This window comes from Hippocampus bargibanti, linkage group LG14 (assembly GCF_051943395.1).
Source record: "Hippocampus bargibanti isolate YZ-2025 linkage group LG14, ASM5194339v1, whole genome shotgun sequence".
Lineage (NCBI taxonomy): Eukaryota > Metazoa > Chordata > Actinopteri > Syngnathiformes > Syngnathidae > Hippocampus > Hippocampus bargibanti.
In genome coordinates, this window is record NC_142747.1 from 18,582,605 (window position 1) to 18,598,522 (window position 15,918).

At 39.0% G+C, this 15,918-nt stretch overlaps 1 protein-coding gene across 1 annotated transcript; it reads left to right on the plus strand.

Moving 5' to 3' along the window:
* The first annotated feature begins 490 nt into the window (after positions 1-490).
* tsr1 (TSR1 ribosome maturation factor) lies at positions 491-10,613 on the plus strand. The gene is made up of 15 exons (XM_089014415.1): positions 491-648; positions 1,841-1,944; positions 2,176-2,404; positions 3,416-3,550; positions 3,642-4,084; positions 4,161-4,305; positions 5,296-5,471; positions 7,333-7,535; positions 8,427-8,586; positions 8,643-8,753; positions 8,826-8,958; positions 9,035-9,151; positions 9,947-10,087; positions 10,160-10,234; positions 10,360-10,613. Exons 1-15 carry the CDS (start codon positions 531-533, stop codon positions 10,536-10,538), a joined length of 2,469 nt encoding a protein of 822 aa, XP_088870541.1. The 5' UTR covers positions 491-530; the 3' UTR covers positions 10,539-10,613.
* Positions 10,614-15,918: the final 5,305 nt, after the last annotated feature.

A 15,918-nucleotide genomic window follows, 5' to 3' on the forward strand; every position in this document is an offset into this window, starting at 1 on the left:
CAAAACAAACATGCGGATCAAACCTCTACAGATGGAGGACACTGATTTTCTGTGGCGACCCCATGAAGGGAAAAAGCCGAAAGGAAAAGAAGACCCAATAATTATTAAATAATGTAAATGCATATTTATATAGCGCTTTCACATATAAAATAACAAAAGACGTGGACAGTCATACGATCATAACCATAGTCCAGCATAAGTTTTGTTGTTTACAGTTGCTAGATGAAAGAAGAGCGAATCAAAGTGTCTTTTCAACAAGACAATTGAATAAAGCGAAATAATTAAGAAAGGCAAGACACTATTTTGTGAATTTTAAACACGTAGCTGCACTTCTTTCTTTAATGCGAAGGCATTATAACAAATGTATGGTTAGGTTTGGATTGCTATTTTCAAGTCATCACTGGACCATTTGTTTACTGCAAAGCTTTTATTTCGAAACAGAAACAAATACCGGAAGTATATGACGTTTACTGAAATGACGTAACGATTACGGAAGTACGTCAGATTGTACCAGTGCACGTGGTAAAAAAATGGTGGCAACCAGCGAAAAGCAGCAAGGCCATCGTCCGGGGGTCTATAAGCAGAAAAACAAAGGCCACAAACATGGCAGGCATCGGACAAAAGGTGAAATTGAGAGAGAAAACAAAGGTGAGTGTCATTTTATTTCGAATAAGACACAAATTAGCATTCCTTGACTAGCGTTAAAGCGGCTAACAAAAAAAATCTTGTGTGTGGATTTACTGATACGAATGACAGTCATAGCGATGTTTGTCGAGCAATAGTATTGTGCTTGTTGTTTCTAGTAGTTTGCAATTTAGAATGCTCGTAATTTGTACACTTGACGTTTGAGATGCAGGAATTATCTCGTGAAAGCAAAAATAACAAAACGCTTTAATTTTATCTTGTTTACAAACAGAAGGGATGTGACAACGTTTTTCAATAATAATTCATCACACATTTTCTAATAACATTAAAGTGCATTTAAATAGCTTTCAAATGATGTATAGATTATTGTTCTATGACAAATAATATGGAAATAATGGAATTTTTAATTTTCGAAATATGAGGGGATTTTCTGCCTATAATTACACAATTAAAACAATGAAAATCTGTGCACGAGTTCTTTATTACAGTTAAAACTATCATAACGTTCTTAATTTTTGGCAGGTTTTAACGAGTGAGGCACCATTGGAAAGTTTTGAACTTCTAAACAAGAACAGAAAACACAAGAAAAGATTCAAAATATAAATGAGCAAATATTAAAAATCTAATGCAGGCAGATTTTCGTCAGAAGTAAAAAATGGCTGTCACTGAATACTAGGAAAGAAAATTGCAAGCTCTAGAAATATATATGCTAATGCTTCTTTTTGCTTGAAACTTGGCAGTTATGGAGAAAAATATATATTCTACCACTTTTATGAGTTATTAAAATACAACTTACTCACCTTTATAAACTGTAGTGTTAGCAAAAACAGCGTAAACTTCAATCATTTTTATCCCCCGTTTCTTGTTGTCGTATTTGGAAATTTCAAGAACCAGCATGAAGGGAAACGTGTAATACGTCATCATAAGCTTCATGGCTTGGAAAAGCCCACGAAAAACGATTACGTACTTCACAAAAATGCAATGATATACGACTGCGAGTACAGAGTGCGCTCGGTTCACTGGACAGAAACAATCGCGGTGGAATATAGCTCACTGTAGCGTACCTACAAACAGCTATTCTCGTATTCTAAGCACATACATGAGTTTTTTTTGTATTCACTACACTATGAAAACCATGTTAAATGATTTCTTACGGCTTCCCAAGTTTGTCCAAACCATATACAATCTCCTGCAGGAAGGGTGTCCGTGATAGCGCTCACCAAAAAACAAAGAAAGGAGCAACGGAAGGTGGACAGAAAGAACAAAGCTAATCAACTACGCAAGAACAAGAGAGACATGGTATTTACAAATGCTAATCAACGAGGCTACATTTACATGGGAGGTCTACATCTGCAATTTGATTTTATGCATCCATCCATCAATTTCCATCCATCCACCCATAACCCACCCATCCATCCACAATCATTCATCATAATTCATCCAAATCAGAACTTTAAGCATTTACCACCGTAGCGTAAAAATATCATATTGAATATCACATCTGAATTTTAATATTTGTCATTGTGTTAGGTGCTAACGGAGAAGCGCCGCCTAGGCAGCAGGGACGGTCCTCCTATTCTGGTTGCGGTGGTCCCTCTCCATGCCGCAGTAGATGTCAGGGTTGTTACCAAAATGCTCCGTCAAGAGGGTGCAGGTGGCGTTGTACTCCAGGAGCAGTCTGTCAGTGGTGCCAGCGACAGTTTCGGAATGGTTGTGCCTCGCTTTAAACAAAGATTTACCTTTCTCACAACCAAGACAGGTAAGGTTCAAATCTTGGTTCAGGTCGCGCTTCTATGTTTGTGCAAGCATGTGCTTTGTGTTTTTTCCATGTAAAAAAATTGAATTAAATTATGTATATTATTGTATAGTGATACCTCGGTTTACCTTGGCAAACAAACTATTTTTCGGGATACACACGGAGCTGCCACAGTGAGTGATGTGTCGTTCGCGAACGTGCCTGTTCTCCTAACAAGAAAATGGCAGCCGACTCATTTATGTCCTCTATTCCCTGCCCCCAGTCTTCGGTTAAAGCCACGTGATTGGTGAAGAACGCAGCAGTGAGGGGAGGTGGTTTAAACATAAAAGAGACATGCAGATGACAGTGAGAGTTTCAACTTTGATAGTTCAAAGGCAGAGTGTAGGCTGAAAGGTTAAAATATCCCATCAATCAGGCTCCACGAATAACCCGCACAAGCCATCTGTACACGTGATGCAAAAAGCCATCAACCCAGCTAAACAGAACACAATTGATGAGGAACTAGATAAAATTATCACAGAGAAAGCACCTACAAGGGATCATTTCTCAAGATGGTGACAGAAGTTCCTCATCAAGTGTTTAATGCTGATGAAACTGGCTACTCCATTCCATCAAGCCATCAATGACCATTGTAAAGGTAAATAAAATGACTTTATCGTACAGTACAGTTTATTTCTTTAATTATAATACCATATCACATTTATTATACATAAAATAAGGTATATTTTGTGTAGTTTTAAGGCTTAGATAATTAGAAAGTAGAAAATTATGTTTTTTGGGGACCTGGGAACGGATTATTCTCATTTTCATCCCATGGTTTCCTATGGGAAATTAATTTTTGGGATACACACTTTTCGCCTTACACACTGTCTGGGAACCAATTAAGTTTGTGAGCCAATGTATCACTGTATTTTAATGATAAAGTTTTACAATCAAGTAGTCTCTCCCAGTATGGCCGCGGACTGCCTGGCTGTCAGTTCCTCATCCTGGTCTGTATTTTGTCTCTCTGCACAGATGACATACATTCACTGCTCGATATCGCAAAGACAGCGGATAGCCTTGTTTTCGTGCTGAATACCGATGAAGGCTGGGATAGCTACGGAGACTACTGTCTTTCCTGTCTATTTGCCCAGGGCCTCCCGAGCTTTGGTACGTGTAACCTTTATCACTGTCACGTTTTGATTGTATTTTATTCATGTATAATACTGATCTGTTGCTTCCAAAAAAAAAAAATCCACAGCTCTAGTGTGTCAGGGCATCACTGACCTCCCAGTGAAGAAGAAGGTGGATAGCCGCAGGGCGCTGTCCAAAATCACAGAAATACGCTTTCCCGAAGCCCGTCTCTTCCCTTTGGACTCGGACCAAGATGTCACCCTTCTGCTCAGACATTTGGGCACGCAGAGACAACGGAAACTGGGCTTTCGGTCCAAACGCTCTCATCTTGTAGCCCAGCGCGTCACTTTTACACCCGGCGCCACGTCTGCTAGCTCCGCCGGCGTTGGCACACTGTGTGTCTCCGGGTATGTCCGTGGTCGTCCTCTGCGAGTGGACAGGCTCGTTCACATCAGTGGACACGGTGATTTTCAGCTGAGTCAAATCGACGCTCCGATGGATCCACTTCCCTTGAACACGACTGCACCCAGACCGGGCAAACGCGGCAAGGCTGGAGAGGTTGACATGATGGTAGGATTTTAATGAAACGCAGACTGCTCAGATTTTCCATTTAGCTGTGTTTGATATTTGTGTGTTCTTTTTGCAGGATGGTGATGAATCAGAGGCCCCTGCGAGGGTGCTCATGAAAGCGGACCCCTCCTGTAGGGAAAGCCTGCAGGCCGAAGCTGAGGTGGACCCCATGGATGCAGAGCAGACATGGCCTACAGAATCAGAGCTGCTTGAGGCGGAAGGTATGAAATAAGACTGTTATGGTCATTATTAATGAAGCAGGAATCAAAGGTAAAAACAAAAAGCTGATTTAAAGGACAACCGTCGTCTCCGGACAAGTTGTGTCCATAATTTGTAAAATCAAATGACTTCTACTGAGCGCATATTGCTATATTTTATGTTTTAAGACTTGCGCTGAATATTCAGGAAGTCTAGTTTTTGAGTTGGTGACGAGTCCGTATGTGACGTCACTGAAGGACCGCCCCTGACCGTAAAAAAAAGACGCATTGTAGCGGTCCTTCCATCACATCACGTCAATGTATTTTGCTGTACTTGTTTGGTCTGGGGACCTCGTGTTGCAACCAAAAGCCGCCAGAAGAGGGCGTCCAAGCGCCGTATAAGGAATTTATCAGCCTGTGGAAACGGAGGTGGCCACAGGAGGCCGCCATTTTGTGCCTTTTTTTTCCCCCCAATGTTGCCTCAAAATGGCACAAATAAATTCTTTAATCGATTGCAAACATGTATGCTTTCCTCTTCAGAACTATTTGAATCATCATCATTATATGTAAGAGGAACTTTTGGTAATAAAAACAATAATTTACAACCTTAAAAGTTCTCTTTTTGGGGTAAATTGTGTTGTATAATCACATATGTATGAGTTTCATGTTTGAAATGGGGTTCCCATGGAGCAAATCCTTTGCACACCTAGTCCCCACCATTTTGTAAAAACGTGTGTCAGTGTGTGCGAGCGCGTCACCAAAATTTTGGGGAAAAAAACGACAACTTTTATTTTTGAATTACTTCCAGGGTTGAGTGAACGCTGGCACATCTGGCTGCCGCTGCTCACCTGCGGAAAAACATATACTGTGACTCTAAAGTGTCCTTGAGAGTTTTGAAAGGCGCTTCTAAACGAAATGTATTATTATTATTATTATAATCACAAACGGCAACTGTTACCCAAAAGATCAATGATATCACGTTATAATAATTCACATTTAATTGCTGTCTGTTAGAGGCCAGAAAAAGCAAGCACGTGATGAAAGTTCCAAAAGGAACATCCGACTACCAAGCGGCGTGGATCGTGGATAATGATGAAAACTCTGACGTCGACGAAGAAAGCAGCGAAGACGATGATGGCGATGATGAAATGATGGATGAGATCCCTGAAGGGAACGACGATGACTCACAGGTAAACCGTATCCTTAGTTTATTTAAAGCATTTCCATCAAATGGTTTCCACCAAAATCTCATTTGAAAAGTGTCACAGTCACCATTTTTTGTGGGATCCGAATTTGTTGATTTTGTGTTTAATAAATAGTGATGCCTCGGTTTACCAACTTAATTGGTTCCCAGAGTGTGTGTAAAACGAAAAGTTCATCTACCAAACATTTATTTCCCATAAGAAATCATTAAAAATGAGAATAATCCGTTCCCAGGTCCCCATAAAACATAATTTTCTTCTAAATAAGCCTTAAAACTACACAAAATAGACCTTATTTTATGTATAATAAACATGCTATTGGATTGTAATTATAGAAATAAACTGTACTATATAATAAAGTTGTTTTATTTACCTTTGTGATGCTCGTTGATGTGGTTGCCTCTTGATATCCAAGTGAAGTTGCCGTGCTTTCTCGGTGATAATACCTTCACTCACAATGTCCCCTGCTAGCTGCTTTTCGTTAATCCAAATCAACAGAAGTTTTTTAACCTCTTCTATTGCCTGAGACCGTTGCTGAGAAAACACAGAAACATCTTTGGCCACACGTAGCAATGGTCGACTTAGCGTAACGCTAAGTCACACAAACGTACACCTCGTTTGTGTTTTTCAATGATCTCCTTCTTCTCCTCGACTGTAATTTTGTTTTGTGTCCTCTTCGACTTAACACGAGCCTGTGGTGGGGTCTTTTTCGCTCCCATAATCGCAAAAGTACTCCACTCGATAACAAACCACATCTGCACTACGACAGGGGGGTGTGGAAAACTAGTCCGCCAGCCGCTGAGTGGTTTGGTTCGTCCGCCGAAAACTAGTGCGTATGCCAAGATTATACTGTATTCTCGAGAATGTAATGTTCGTATGGCGAAAAGTTCGTTAGCTAAAGCGTTCGTAAGCCAAGGTATCACTGTATTTTGTTGACAAATAATTGCAGTTGTCCAATTATGGAACTAAACAAATTCAACATTAAAGCAGTTTGTGTTCGTTTATTTAACCAAGCCGCAGCAGGCTTTAAGCCAAAACAATAGCGCTTTGGTGCAGGCAAGCCTCTTTCTTATCTTCCTGCTCGACGAACACGACTCACTTCCTGTCTGGACACGGCCAGGCTTCGCCCAAATGATTTATTTCCAGCTTTGCTTCAAAGGAATCAAAGACAAATCGCTTGTTTGATGTTTGAACTTCACAGACAAGAATATGCGCGAGTAACAATAGGGTTCTTCAAATACGGTATAGGTTCAACCACCTACTGTGTCTTCATGTCATCGCGGGGAAGTACATAAATGCCCAATGGTTGCTGGTTTTCATATTAGAGTAGGCAACTATTTATATAGCACATTTCAGACTAGCACATTTCAGGAATACAGTGATACCTTGGCTTACGAACTTAATTGGTTCCCAGAGTGTGTATCCCAAAAATTCATTTCCCATAGGAAACCATTAAAATGAGAATAATCCGTTCCCAGGTCCCCATAAAACATAATTTTCTACTTTCGAATTTAATTTTCTAAGCCTTAAAACTACACAAAATATACCTTATTTTATGTATAATAAATGTGCTATGGTATTATAATTAAAGAAATAAACTGCCATTTTGTTCTTAGAAGAACAGGCTCGTTCGCGAACGACACATCACTCATTGAAGCAGCTCCGTGTATGAAAAAAGTTTGTATGCCAAGGTAAAATTTCCATAAATAAAAGTTCGTAAGCCAGGTGGTTCGTAAACCGAGGTATCACTGTACGTGATTTGTTTTGTTTGTAAATATATAACTACAGACTTTTGTCTGGTGTTCTTACCGCTTAGTCTGTAAATGATCATTTTCTGGTTTCTGTTCAGGATGGAGGTTCATACCTTGCCTCAGAAGACGAAGAGGAAGAAGAATTGTCCTACACAGAGCGAGCGGGATCCGACCAGCGCTACGACGAGCACATGGACGAGACGGAGGAAGAAGAAGGTCTGAAACGTTACCGCGAGGCGAGAGCCAATGAAATGTTCCCCGATGAGTTGGACACACCCATTGACGTGGCAGCTAAAATCAGGTGCGTTCCGAGTTTTACCCATAAGTCCTTTCATATGTAGTTTTGGGGGTTTAATTTGCCTGGCTGATTATGGCCCTCCAAATATCAACCAAGTAGCTTGTATTTGCAGATTTATTTTTCATAATAAGACATACATACATTTCATTTATAAGCGGCTTTTTAAAACCCTCTGGGTCAATTTTCAGTCACAGGATAAGTTTTTCTGTGTGTGAGCAACGTTCAATCAACCCAGGAGTAACGCAAATAGATAGAAAGCGAGCTAGCTAATAGATAGCCAGCTAGACAGATAGCTAGCTAGCTATGTAGTTAATAGATAGCTAGCTACATAGCTATATAGCTAATAGATAGATAGCTATATAGCTAATACATAGCCAGCTAGCTAGATAGCTATATAGCTAATAGATAGCCAGCTAGCTAGATACATTTCATTTCTAAGCGCCTTTCAAAACTCTCAAGGTTACTTTACAGTCGCAGGATAGGTTTTTCTGTGGGTGAGCAGCGGCAGCCACACGCGCTAGCGTTCACTCAAACCGAAAGTAGCTCAAATAGATAGAAAGCTAGCTAATAAGTAATCATACAAAAATTGTTTCATCAGCACACAAACAAGAAAAATTATATTATTATTTACGTCCCTGTTTTGTGATTGTAAAGTGTCATTGAGGTTTGAAATAACATTTATTATTATTATTAGTATAACAAACAAAACCCAAATTTCTCTGTCATATTTTCAATTCCCGAATACATGTATTTATTTATTTCCCGAATACATTTGTGTATTTATTTATTTACTTACTTATTTATAGCTGTGATTAATAAGCTTAAAAATAGATCTTCAATGCCTTTACTGCTTGATCTTCTCATTTTGACACTGATCTCCCCCCCTTCCTCCAGGTTCCAGCGCTACCGGGGTCTTAAAAGTTTCCGCTCTTCCCCCTGGGACCCCATGGAGAACTTACCTCACAACTATTCGCGCATCTTCCAGTTCCAGAGTTTTGAGCGCACCCGCCGCCGCATTCTGGCCGAAGCCTCAGAAGAGGAGGAAGGCGCCATGGTGAGCAAATCTGTTAGCGATCTGGAGCTATCTTAACACCGTTCTGTGCCGCGCAGGTGGGCTGGTACGTCACGCTCCATATCAACGATGTGCCTTCATCGGTGATGGAGAGCGTGCAGGGAGGCAGGCCGCTGGTGCTCGTGTCGCTTCTCCCCCATGAACAAAAGGTCCTTGTGCGCCTCAAACAAAAATTGTTACAAAAAAAAAACCATAAAAGTTTGATTTTGCTACATTTATAGATGTCAGTGATGCACCTTTTGGTAAGAAGGCATCCCAGCAACACAGAGCCCATCAAATCCAAAGAGGAGCTAGTGTTCCATTGCGGTTTTCGACGGTTTCGGGCCTCGCCCATATTCTCTCAGCACACCTCCGGTACTTGCTTCATTCACCCTCTTTGATTCATTATTCACGCTAAACCACTCAGGTGCTAACTGTTGTTGCTATTTAGCCGACAAGCACAAGATGGAACGCTTCCTCCGGCCGGACGCCCCCACTGTGGTGTCGGTATATGCTCCCATCACCTTCCCGCCAACAGGAGTCCTGCTCTTCAAACAGAGGGACGATGGTGAGATCAGCAGAAATACTATACTATACTATACTATACTGTACTATACGAAACTACACTATACTACACTATACTATACGAAACTATACGAAACTATACTGTACGGTACTATACTATACTATACGAAACTACACTATACTCTACTATATTACACTACGCTATACTATACTACGCTACACTATACTATACTACGCTACACTATACTATACGAAACTATACTATACTATACGAAACTACACTATACTACACTATACTATACGAAACTACACTATACTATACTACACTATACTATACTTTACTATACTACACTACGCTATACTATACTATACTATACTATACTATACTATACTACGAAGATCATTTCAATCCGACTCTAGTATTCTACTACTCTTGTGAACATTAATTTTTCCCCCCGAATAGAACAACTACCGTATTTTCCGATGTACAGGTAACATCCAAGGTATGACCACCTGTACTTACGACCACGACCTCCAGACCCTATTTAAAAAAAAAATAATTCTACGCCTGGCACCGCAACGGGCGAGCAGGCCGGCAACATGTACGACAATTTTGGCCAGCCAGCCAGCATCTCACGTTCGCACAGCAATCGACTGTGGGTTGGCACCAGAGTTTGCGAGTCATTTAGCCTCAGAGTCTCTATTCAACATTTTGAATGGATTTCGACTTACAACCATTTCGACTTACGACCGTTTGGTCGGAACGGAACTCAATCATCCTGATTCTATCTTGATTTTTTTTTTCCTTCACCATTCTAAATAACTTGTGTACTCATAGGCGTGCAGGACCTGGTAGCTACCGGCAGCCTGCTCAGTTGTGACCCTCAACGCATTGCCCTCAAGAGGATCGTGCTGAGCGGACACCCGTTCAAAATTAACCGGCGCTCTGCTGTCGTTCGTTACATGTTCTTCAATCGAGGTGAGCATTCTTTAGTCTTTTGCTTCCTAGATGTTTACATAATCTTTTTTTTTTTTTGTTTGTTTGTTCCAGATGACATCATGTGGTTCAAACCCGTGGAGCTGCGCACGAAATGGGGTCGGAGGGGCCACATCAAGGAGGCTTTAGGTCAGACAAATCAAAAATCATTGATCATTCACAGCAATAATACTAATAATAATAAAAATGTTAATAATAACAATGCGTTTAATTTATATATATATATATATTTATTTCACTTTTTTTTCTTTCAGGAACACACGGTCACATGAAGTGCGTTTTTGATAGTCAACTGCGCTCCCAAGACACGGTCCTGATGAACTTGTATAAGAGGGTTTATCCTCATTGGACGTACGACCCCTACGTGCCTTTGCCTCTGCCTTGGTTTAAACGGGAGTCAATGGTGGGCCTGCACGACTTGGACATGGAATAGTTTGACATGACCAAAACCGCATTGCTATTGAATAAAAGTAATTGACATCTACATGCACGTTGTTAGTGCTTCTGATTGAGATACACACACAATTGATCCCCAGTTAATAATAATAATAATAATACAGTGATACCTTGGCTTACAAACTTAATTGGTTCCCAGACAGACCATGTAAGGCGAAAAGTGTGTATCCCAAAAATTAATTTCCCATAGGAAACCATTAAAATGAGAATAATCCGTTCCCAAGTCCCCATAAAACATAATTTTCTACTTTTTAATTTAATTTTCTAAGCCTTAAAACTACACGAAATATACCTTATTTTATGCATAATAAATGTGCTATAGTATTATAATTAAAGAAATAACTACTGTATAATAAAGTCATTTTATTTACCTTTGTGATGGTCGTTGATGGCTTGATGGAATGGAGTGGCCGGTTTCCTCAGCATTAAACGCTTGATGAGGAACTTAACCTTCTTTCACCATCTTGAGGAATGATCCCTTGTAGGTGCTTTCTTTGTGATAATTTTATCTAGTGTCTCATCAATTGTGTTCTGTTTAGCTGGGTTGATAGCTTTTTGCATCAAGTGTACAGATGGCTTGTGTGGGTTGTTTGTGGAGCCTGATTAATGGGATATTTTAACCTTGCAGTCTACACTCTGCCTTTGGCTATCAAAGTTGAAACTTGCTCACTGTCGTCTGCCTGTCTCTTTAATGTACAAACCACCGCCCGTCACTGCTGCGTTCTTGACCAATCACGTGACTTTAACCGAAGACTGGGGGCGGGGAATAGAGGACAAAAACAGTCGGCTGCCATTTTGTTCTTAGAAGAACGGGGTCGTTCGCAAAAGACACATCACTCATTGAGGCAGCTACGTGTACGAAAGAAGTTCGTATGCCAAGGTAAAATTTTAATATATGTAACGATCGTAAACCGAAAAGTTTGTAAACCAAGGGGTTCGTAAACTGAGGTATCAATGAATCACTGTATCATAATAATGATACATTTCATTTATTAGCGCCTTTCAAAACTCTCAAGGACACTTTATAAAGTCACAGGATAAATTTGGCCTTCAGCGATTATACTTCCAAATATTAATTGTTTTTCACCATCTCAGAAAGAACGAGATTCTCTCCTTAAAACAAAGCCCACACTTCGATATCGGTTCACTGTTTCCCTTTGACTGCTATACCGTATATGGCCGCTAGAGGGCGGCAATGTATAACTCTTCCAAAGTGAAATAGTCAAATGTTTTGCCAGGCAAAGACGGCAACTATAACATCCATCTTGATTAAATCGATACCTAGTCAATATTATTCACATAATTCAGTCAAGTAAAACATAATCTGTCTATAAAAGCAACTATTGAACAGTACTAAATTATTGAACTGCAGTGTAGATTCTCTCAAACAACTTGTCCATTTTTTAGGCCAAAAATCAACTTTTCAAGTCAACCATTTTATGCGCACTTGTGCACATACATGGCGTGATGAGCAAATTCCATAATGGTGACCTACATAACAGAAAAATAAAAATAAAATCCATACGAATTAATTTTGGTATATACAACTTGTCACTTAAAAGAGTTTGGTGTTATTTTCATTAAAATTGCCAGTAACTTTAAATCTTTTTTTATTTATTTTTTCTGATGCGACTGTCGCGGCCATTTGTGATAGTAATAATAATAATAAAGAGTAAGCTATCTAGCCAGACATTAAATGGCTAATATCTATTTGCTATCCATTAACACATGTAGCTATGTAGCTGGCTATTTATTAGCTATATGCTATCTAGCTAGTTAGCGAACTGTCTAGCTGGCTATCTATTTGCTATCTATTGGCTGGCTGTCTAGCTATTTATTAGCTATATGGCTATCTGTTAGCTTGCTGGCTAGCTTTCTATATTCCAGATTGAGTGAATGCTGGCGCGTGTCACAATGAGTGATGTGTGAGAAAATGGATAGAAAACAGTGAAATTTGGACTCGTTTCAACTTTGATAGTTCAAACGCAGAGTGTAGACTGCAAGATTAAAATATCCCATCAATCAGGCTCCACAAACAACCCGCACAAGCCATCTATACACTTGATGCAAAAAGCTATCAACGCGGCTAAACAGAACACAATTGATGAGGAAGTAGGTAAAATTATGGCAGAGAAAGCACCTCCAAGGGATCATTCCTCAAAATGGTGAAAGAAGAAAGGCTACATTCCTCATTAAGTGTTTAATGCTGATGAAAGCGGCCACTCCATCAAGCCATCGACCATCACAAAAATAAATAAAACCACTGTATTATACAGTACAGTTTATTTCTTTAATTATAATACCATAGCACATTTATTATACATAAATAGGGTATATTTTGTGTAGTTTTGGTGCTTAGAAAATTAGAAAGTTAGAAAGAAAATTAGGTTTTATGGGGACCTGGGAACGGATTATTCTCATTTTAATGGTTTCCTATGGGAAATGATTTTTTGGGATACGCACTTTTCGCCTTACACAATCTGTCTGGGAAGCAATTAAGTTCGTAAGCCAATTTATCACTGTATGTGACAGAGATGGAGAAAAAAAAAGTTTTTTTTTTCACCAATCGCAGCCGTGCAGAGAGAAACCTGGCACCTCCATTCGACCCATGCTCGCAAAACGTCTTCTGCACATCCCTTGAGCTGTCCCGCCTCTGAGTTCAAATTAAAAATGATAGCTCTATGCCCCCAAAAATGTGGTTTGGGAGTGTGCCTCGCTCCTTTTTTGACCCGATATAGCCCCTTCTTCACCACAAAGTTCATAGCCTCATTGTTGCCGTCAAAGCCAACGGCCAAAAAATGCTGTGCAGTTGTTACTTTTTTTTATTTTTGGCAAATGCTTGATTTACGAATCTCAATATTTTTTGGGAATCGCAAGCCCCGTCACCCCCTACCCCTCCTATTTTTTTTTTTTTTTTGCACACTTGCAGAAACATGATTCATCCCGGCGGCCATGCCAAGATGTCGACATGAGCAAGCACAGGGCGAAGACGTTGAGACGGAGGCAACGTGATACAAAGTGGAGTGAAAGTTCACCTTGTGATTCAAGAAAATGTCTCTCTCTCTCTCTCTACACACCTTTCTTTTCAGCTAAAAACGCCTTACTATACATGGTCGGTTTTTTTTTTCAGCAAAAAATACCTTACTATACATGGTCGTTTTTTTCGGCTAAAAACGCCTTACTATACATCGTGGATTTTTTCAGCAAAAAAACGCCTTACTATATACATGGTCGTTTTTTTTTTAGCTAAAAAGGCCTTACTATACATGGTTGTTTTTTTCGAGAAAAAAAACGCCTTACTATACATGGTCATTTTTTAAGCTAAAAATGCCTAACTATACATGATCGTTTTTTTCAGCGAAAAACGCCTTACTATACATGGTCATTTTTTTCAGCTAAAAACGCCTTATTATACATGGTCGTTTTTTCAGCAAAAAACGCCTTACTATATACATGGTCATTTTTTTTCAGCTAAAACGCCTTACTATACATGGTCGTTTTTTTTCAGCGAAAAACGCCTTACTATACATGGTCGATTTTTTTCCGAAAAAAACACCTTACTATACTTGGTCGTTTTTTTCAGCTAAAAACGCCTTACTATACATGGTTGTTTTTTCCGCAAAAAAACGCCTTACTATACATGGTCATTTTTTTTTTCAGCAAAAAATGCCTTACTATACATGGTCGGTTTTTTTCAGCAAAAAATGCCTTACAATACATGGTTGTTTTTTTCTGCAAAAAACGCCTTACTATACATGGTCGTTTTTTTTCCAGGAAAAAATGCCTTACTATACATGGTTGTTTTTTCCGCAAAAAACGCCTTACTATACATGGTCATTTTTTTTTCAGCAAAAAATGCCTTACTATACATGGTCGTTTTTTTCAGCTAAAAACGCCTTACTATACATGGTTGTTTTTTTTTCGAGAAAAATGCCTTACTATACATGGTCATTTTTTTCAGCTAAAAACGCCTTACTATACATGGTCATTTTTTTTCAGCAAAAAATGCCTTACTATACATGGTCGTTTTTTTTCAGCAGAAAAACGCCTTACTATACATGGTCATTTTTTTTCAGCTAAAACGCCTTACTATACATGGTCGTTTTTTTCAGCAAAAAACGCCCTAATATACATGGTCGGGTTTTTTTTTTCGGAAAAAAAAAACGCCTTACTATACATGGTCATTTTTTTCAGCTAAAACGCCTTACTATACATGGTCGTTTTTTTTCAGCGAAAAACGCCTTACTATACATGGTCGATTTTTTTCAGCAAAAAACGCCTTACTATACATGGTCGTTTTTTTTCGGAAAAAAACGCCTTACTATACATGGTCGTTTTTTTTTTTTCGGAAAAAAACGCCTTACTATACATGGTCATTTTTTTCAGCTAAAAACGCCTTACTATACATGGTGGGTTTTTTTCAGCAAAAAATGCCTTATTATACATGGTCATTTTTTTCAGCAAAAAAACGCCTTACTATACATGGTCGTTTTTTTCCAGCAAAAAATGCCTTACTATACATGGTCGTTTTTTTTTCAGCAAAAAACGCCTTACTATACATGGTCGTTTTTTTTTCCGGAAAAAAACGCCTTACTATACATGGTCATTTTTTTCAGCTAAAAGGCCTTACTATACATGGTCGTTTTTTTCAGCAAAAAACGGCTTACTATACATGGTCGTTTTTTTTTCTCTGAAAAAAACGCCTTACTATACATGGTCATTTTTTTCAGCTAAAACGCCTTACTATACATGGTCGTTTTTTTCCGCTAAAACGCCTTACTATACATGGTCATTTTTTTCAGCTAAAAACGCCTTACTATACATGGTTGATTTTTTTCAGCAAAAAACGCCTTACTATACATGGTCGTTTTTTTTCTCGGAAAAAAACGCCTTACTATACATGCTCATTTTTTTCAGCTAAAAAGGCCTTACTATACATGGTCGTTTTTTTTCAGCTAAAAACGCCTTACTATACATGGTCGTTTTTTTTCAGCAGAAAAACGCCTTACTATACATGGTCATTTTTTTTCAGCTAAAACGCCTTACTATACATGGTCGTTTTTTTCAGCAAAAAACGCCTTAATATACATGGTCGGGTTTTTTTTCGGAAAAAAAACGCCTTACTATACATGGTCATTTTTTTCAGCTAAAACGCCTTACTATACATGGTCGTTTTTTTTCAGCGAAAAACGCCTTACTATACATGGTCGATTTTTTTCAGCAAAAAACGCCTTACTATACATGGTCGTTTTTTATTTTCGGAAAAAAACGCCTTACTATACATGGTCGGGTTTTTTTTCGGAAAAAAACGCCTTACTATACATGGTCATTTTTTTCAGCTAAAAACGCCTTACTAT

Bases quoted from the DNA above. Each gene is read 5' to 3' on its own strand.
- tsr1 (XM_089014415.1), top strand. From the start codon at position 531: ATGGTGGCAACCAGCGAAAAGCAGCAAGGCCATCGTCCGGGGGTCTAT. The intron at 8,959-9,034 runs GTACTTGCTTCA...GTTGCTATTTAG, and splicing joins ATTCTCTCAGCACACCTCCG to CCGACAAGCACAAGATGGAA. The intron at 10,088-10,159 runs GTGAGCATTCTT...TGTTTGTTCCAG, and splicing joins TTACATGTTCTTCAATCGAG to ATGACATCATGTGGTTCAAA.